Consider the following 6261-nt stretch of genomic DNA (forward strand, 5'->3'; position numbering starts at 1 on the left):
GTGTGGGACTGCAGGTCATCCGGCAGCCGCGTCAGGAACTGAGCGATGTGGATGAAGTCCATCTGCAGCAGGACGTCCTCGTACAGACGCAGGATCCCGAGACCAGTTCTGAACAGACTCTCCTCGCCGTCACGACAGAAGACGTCCCACACGCGACACGCCACGTCAAGGGGGAGGGACTTACTGAACAGGGTGAATATCCTGACACACGTGATGACACAGATGCAGAGAAACAGATCAGTTCATCGTATGTGGAGGCAGCAGCAGATGTTATTTACACATACACCTGAAGTGAAGTCTCCATTCAACAGGATAGTTATAAATACCAGTTACCAGTTACCAGTTAGCAGTAGAGTTATGTTTTGTGACAGTGAGTTGAGCTAAGATCCCGACTCACCAGTCGATCAGGTAAAGGTCAGGGGTCAGGTTGTTGGTCTGGAAGTGACCGAAGAGCCGAGGAAGATTCTCCTCAAAGAAAACCTCAAAGGCTGCAAAATACTTCAACATCTGGGTAGAATGAGAAGAAGAAGAGTTACACGAGGAAGAGGGGGAGATGGAAGGAGAGGAAGTAGTAGTAGTAGTAGTAGTAGTAGTAGTAGTAGTACTATGGTGAGGTCATTGAATAAAACCATGTGCGTACCAGGTCATGGTCCACTCTGAAGAAGGCCATCTGACAGGGTTTGTTGAGCAGGTTGGCGAAGGTGATGAAGGCGTCGGCTTCCTCCAGGTTCAGGATGAGAACTGCAGCGATGAAGGACATGCCCTGGACCTGGACAAACACACACGGTGTTCAGACACAAATCAGTTACTTCACATTTCAGTCCACCAACGTCCACGGAGGCTGATCCAGAACAAGGACTCTCTCTACGGACTGTGGAAACCAGGAGGGTCGAGTTCTCACTACGGTCAAATGTGTTGATGGTTATTATTCAAACCTACATAACCAATGTCAGGTCTGTAGCAGGTGTACGCTCCCAGTACGCTGTGGAGAAGGTCGTGGTAAGGCCCGCCCTGAAGAGGAGGAGTCAGAAGAGAAGAAGAGGTCAAAATGTTAAGAAAACTTTTTATTAGTTTCAACATTATTCAAAATGATGTGAAACTGAAAAAACAGTTTGTTCTTAGATCAGACATGATGACGTTTCTGTTGTTGCTAATCTAATCTCATCTAATCTAACTTCAGATTGAGACACAAGATCAGGGTTGTTACCCTCTGAAAGATGAAAAGTGACGGGAAAGTTCTAGAAATGTCCAGTTTGATGAGGTCGAGGCTGGACTCCCTGTCGGCCAGAGACGCCCCGCCGTCTGCCAGGTGAAGAAAAACACAAACATGAGAGTCACGTTTTCACAGAAGTTGAACTGATGTGGGCCAGACGTCGGGCCGTACCACTTTCACTGTCGTTGTTGACTGAACTGGTCTCGCTGTAGCTCCTCCACTTCTCTTTGGCTCTGCACAGGAAGATCTCATACAGCTCTGCAACACAGAAGACGTGGGGTAAGTGTTCAGATCCACTCCTGGTCAGTTTAGAACTTCAGGTTACAGTGAACTCTCCATGAGACGTCCGAGTCACTGAAGGATTCTGACTGACTCCTACTCTTTGTCAGCAGGGTCTTAACTTCCCTAACCTCAGTCACTGAATCCAAGTAGAAGTTTAAATCAGTTTGACTCCAGTCAAAGTCACGGAAGAAAAAAACTGGGTCGAGGTCAAGTCACAGATCAAGTACTTCAGTGTACTTGGTACCTGGTGTGATGTTGAGCTCGTTGCCGATGGCCAGGCTCCAGACTCGTCCTCTAACACTGGGAGGAAGTCCCTGCCACCACAGGTCCCTTACCCTCCGAGTCCCTTTCCTACAGAAGACATGCACACTGAAATTTACAACATATCTTTGTATACACACACACACACACACACAGAGAGAGAGACTCATACATGGTGTTCCAGTTTGGCAGGATCTCGTTGTTCCAGATGACCATGGCGTTGGAGATGCTGTCCTCCTGCCGATGTCTCTCTTTCATCTGACGCTTCTTCTTCTGAGCGTCCTTCATCTCTGAGGGACAGAGACGATCTTGGTTAGTCTCTGACGGGATTCTAATAAAGTACTATATTTGTGTAGTATACATGTCTTATAATAAGGTGGAAACACAACTAGTTTTTGGTACCGATCCTGATTTCTGTGACTGGTTGAAAAAAATTGGGTTTCTTGGAATGTCCCTAATTTTTCTTGCTAGTTCTTGGAACCATACATAGTACCTGGTACTTTTTCTCTTTTGGTGCTATCCCTAGTTTCTGGTGCTTCAATCTCTAGTATCTGGTTTTCTATTGTGGAACATACTGGTTCCTGGTACTGTCTGGTGATGTTGACGATCGTATTGGGTTACCTCTTTTCTTGGCTCCTGCCACCATCTCCTCATACTCCAGCTTGTGTCTCTGAGTTTCCTCCTCTGACTTCGCAGGAAGATTCCTAAAAGCAGACAGTGAGGAGTGAGACAGGTAGAGGAGACGGAGACAGAGACAGAGGCAGGAAGACAGAGGACATGTGACTCACGCTGGTCTGTCCTCCAGAATCAGAGCTGTGGTGGACAGAGGTTCAAACTCCAGCTTCTTTCTCCTTCCTGGCACGGGGACGCACCTGAATCATCCGCCTGGTCCTCCTGAGGGGACAGAGGAGAGGGAGAGGACAGTGATGTCATCTAAAGTCAGTTAGCTCCTAAACAAGTGTATACTGTACTGTGTTTGTTTGAATCTGTGTGTGAAGACCATATAGTACGAGAACATTGTGTAAGACAACAAACTTTGACGTCTTTCAGTCAAGGCTGTCCTCTGGAGTGGTTAGGTCACAGTGAGAGTGGACAGAACTCATTAAGTCTTTGGTTACTCCCCATGAAAAGAGAGAGAGACGTGTGTGTGTGTGTGTGTGTGTGAGTCCTGGCAGAAGACATCGTTGCGGATCATCAGAAGCGTTCTTTGATAACCACCAGCAGAGGGCGACAGAGGTCATTCTTTAAAAGCACATTTGTCTCTTTTCTTTTTCCATGTAGTCTTTTTTTCTTCCTCTCTCACTGTTTGTTTTTCGTGTTTTGCTCCTCCTCCTAACTCTTTATTCCACTCCTCCGTCTTCACTTCTTTTTATTACTCTTTCGTCTTCTTTTTCTTCTCTGTCTTTATTCTCTTTCCCCCCCACGTCCATTTCTTTTCACTACATTTTCCACTTTCCCTGACTCATCATCTCCTTCACTTTTGTTCTTTTGCTCTCAGTCCGTGGTCTTCTTTCTGGTAGAGAAGGTTCAGGAGGAGAATAGTGTATCATCTTCTTCCTCTTCTTTTTCTAGTTCTTCCTTTTCTTACTTCCTCTTTTTTCAGCGCAAGACAAATGTCAAACATCTGCAGATATTACACATCTGGTGCACACATTCCGAGGCTGAAATCATCATCATCATCATGTGAGTAGAGATAGATCATTAAACTGCCTTCAATAACAGTCCTGAGACAGGAATTTATGAGGACATCACATGACAAAGCATGTGGTTTTTTTACACAAGTCTTTCTTTGCATCATCAACAACACTTAAATTCCCGTTCTTAAATGTGATACAGTGAGCTCTGACATCATCAAAGTTTCAGGTTGACAACATCAAACATCAACACTGTTAAATATCCAGTGTTTATTCTGCTACTGTTACAGTAGAAGGTGCAGCATCTGTGACAGACGCCCGTAGCTGTCAGTGGTTAACTGTGTCTACTCTGTGTTATTACCTGCTGTGCAATCGGTGCAGAGGAAAAATCTGTCGTCTGATCAGCATCTCTGGCTGCTGTTTTTCCAAACAGTCGCCAACCTGATGCATTATGGGATACTGCCTTAGGCTCTTTGGCTTTTCTAGAAAACAGGCTCCTGTAAGACAGAGGAATTGAATGGTCAAGAATGATTTAGCTCAATAAAAAACACAAAAACAACAATGATTAATTACAAAATGGCAAACTAAAAACATCCATCAACTCATCAACTAGGCAGGAAAATTAGACTTGATGGTCGTTGTTCGTCATTCACACCTCCCCACTGCAGCTGCAGCAAAATAAAAACTGCAAAGTTGGCATTCACAGTCTCCTGGGGTCAGAGAAGGAGGAAGTGAAGCTGGGACACTCACACGATCGCACATCTATGAGCACAAAGACGCTTTCAGGCCCTGCTGAAAAAAGCAGGAGCTTCACTGAGATTGTGCAGGAAAAACAGGTTCAAGCTAAGAATAATCTGTGATTAAATTGGTACAGTGTAAACTTCAGATGGCGCTAAGGGGAGGAATTTAACTAAATATCAATTGCAGTATTTTTAACTGAACATTCTCAAGTCAAAAATCTGATTTTCTGCAGAGCCTTACTTCTTAAATATTAGCCTGAACTCTGTGGAAAATATCACTACCAACCGTAAACAATCATGAGGAAGAAGAAAAAAAGACAATGAAAAAAGGGAAATGAAAAAAGGAGTTGTGAAAAACTTGGCCTGGCAGATGTGATGTCTGTTCAAGGTCTTTTAATTTGACAGGAACATTAGTTGTAAAGTGTTATAGTTGTATGAAGCTGCACTTGAACACATCTGTGAGAAAGTGGAAATATGTATTAATACTGACTGTGCAGTCAGGGACCGTGCCAATGTTTGTTTGTTTGTTTGCAGCAGCAGTAGTAGCCGTGCCGATGTTTGTTTGTTTGCAGCAGCAGTAGTAAAATCCAGTTTGCTGAGTTGGCAGGTGGAAATGAGTGTTAAATCTTTCTGTGTTTTTTTTCCATTTGTGTCTTGGCCTCAAGCCTCGTCAGCAGCTGGCTAAAATGTCCCGTGCCGTCTGAGAGGAAATCCAGACGGTTAAACAGACGGAGCAGCAAGAAGAAGAAAAGCTCCACGCTGGCTGTTTGAGGTCAGGGCAGGACAGGGAAGATCAAATCCTCACAGAGCAAACATTTAAACCAACAACTCAGAGCCCAGAGAAACGTAACACACACTTTCTTAGATTTTTGTTTACATTCACTCACTATGTAAATGGTAGGAAATTGTATAAATGTTATATTAAATGTTTTAATTACTAAAAAAAGCCCCAACTAAACATTTGACAACACAGAGTTACTTCTTACTTGCTAGAAATTAAAAGTTAATTTGGTTGAAAAGTTACCAAAAGCTGGTCAGAAGCTGTAGCTCAGACAAGTTTGGGTTATAAAGTTCACTAGAGAGGGAAAATGGCTATTGTTGGAAGCAGGAAACAAGAACAAGTGAAAAAAATTAATAAATACCCTAAAACCAATAATAATGTAGGACATATTTATAAACGATCTTAGATCAATATATAATTATTTTACTCTTAAATAGGTCGGATTTAATGTATATGCAATTTCGCACATTGACAACAAAAGCCCATTCTATTCTATTTCCGTTCTGTTCTAGTCCTCCTTCGACGAAAACTCGACTGAAATCGAAGTGTCGCGAGACTATTCGTCACGAAAATTCCAATGGCCGGCGAGCGTATGTCAGCGGCGCGGAAACAAAACATGGCAGAAACCACCTCAGAGAAAGTCCATCCAGACTGAGGACAAGACGACAGGCAACATGTTGAACCCCAAAAACCCCGAAGACAGAGAGAAGGTAAACAAAATCAACACTTCACTCAGAAAGTGCCGAAGTCAAGGTAAACTATTGATGAATTAGCACCAACATTTTAACAGACGTCACCCAGAAACGCGGTCTGTTAACACACCGTAGCCACAGTAAACCGTACTAGTACCAGCTTTGCTAAAGTCACTGGCGACATGTTAGCATACTTCAACCACGCTTTTCACTGCTCAGTTGAAAACGAGCGAATTGGTGTCCATCAATAATGTATTCCTGTGCAGAAGTAAAACTTTTTAACTCAGAGAAATAACCAAAAAAAGTCAAGGGCTAAATCAAACTGGTAGGTGATGGTAGGAACTGCTTTAAGTAAAAACATATTTTAAAAATAATTTTAAAAAGATCTTTAATGGATGAGATGTCAATTTGAAAATATTAAAAACCATTAAAACATAGTTCAGAATAACAACAAAATAACAAGGTTAAGCCCATCGGTAATCTAAATGATTGCACTAATTGTGGGGAAGTGAGGAAAGAAACTGAGTTCTCCTTACCTGGTGAAGAAATCAGCAATGCCAAACCTCTTTGGCAGCAGTTTGGGTTCAGAGCTGTCATTCTGATTGCTCAGGTCTGGAAGCTTGTCCGGAGCACTTTGTCTGCGACCCGCAATTTCTAC

The 6261-nt window shown here is 43.1% G+C and overlaps 1 protein-coding gene and 1 long non-coding RNA gene across 2 annotated transcripts in view; one reads left to right on the forward strand and one right to left on the reverse strand.

Moving 5' to 3' along the window:
• LOC103387195 (TBC1 domain family member 12-like) overlaps positions 1-6261 on the reverse strand; it is a 10458-nt gene that overhangs the window by 2049 nt on the left and 2148 nt on the right. Inside the window, 13 exon segments of the mRNA XM_025061042.1 lie at positions 1-201; positions 398-507; positions 641-769; positions 940-1011; positions 1208-1302; positions 1385-1471; positions 1740-1846; positions 1929-2046; positions 2378-2460; positions 2545-2614; positions 2617-2650; positions 3752-3887; positions 6140-6261. The exon segment at positions 1-201 is cut by the window's left edge and continues 58 nt beyond it; the exon segment at positions 6140-6261 is cut by the window's right edge and continues 871 nt beyond it. Coding sequence (XP_024916810.1) covers positions 1-201; positions 398-507; positions 641-769; positions 940-1011; positions 1208-1302; positions 1385-1471; positions 1740-1846; positions 1929-2046; positions 2378-2460; positions 2545-2614; positions 2617-2650; positions 3752-3887; positions 6140-6261 — 1364 coding nt within the window.
• LOC112487869 (uncharacterized) lies at positions 3230-5907 on the forward strand. The gene is made up of 3 exons (XR_003051366.1): positions 3230-3439; positions 4796-4902; positions 5424-5907. It is a non-coding gene; the product is annotated as an uncharacterized LOC112487869 (long non-coding RNA).

This window comes from Cynoglossus semilaevis, chromosome 12 (assembly GCF_000523025.1).
Source record: "Cynoglossus semilaevis isolate Cse_v1.0 chromosome 12, Cse_v1.0, whole genome shotgun sequence".
Classification (NCBI taxonomy): Eukaryota; Metazoa; Chordata; class Actinopteri; order Pleuronectiformes; family Cynoglossidae; genus Cynoglossus; species Cynoglossus semilaevis.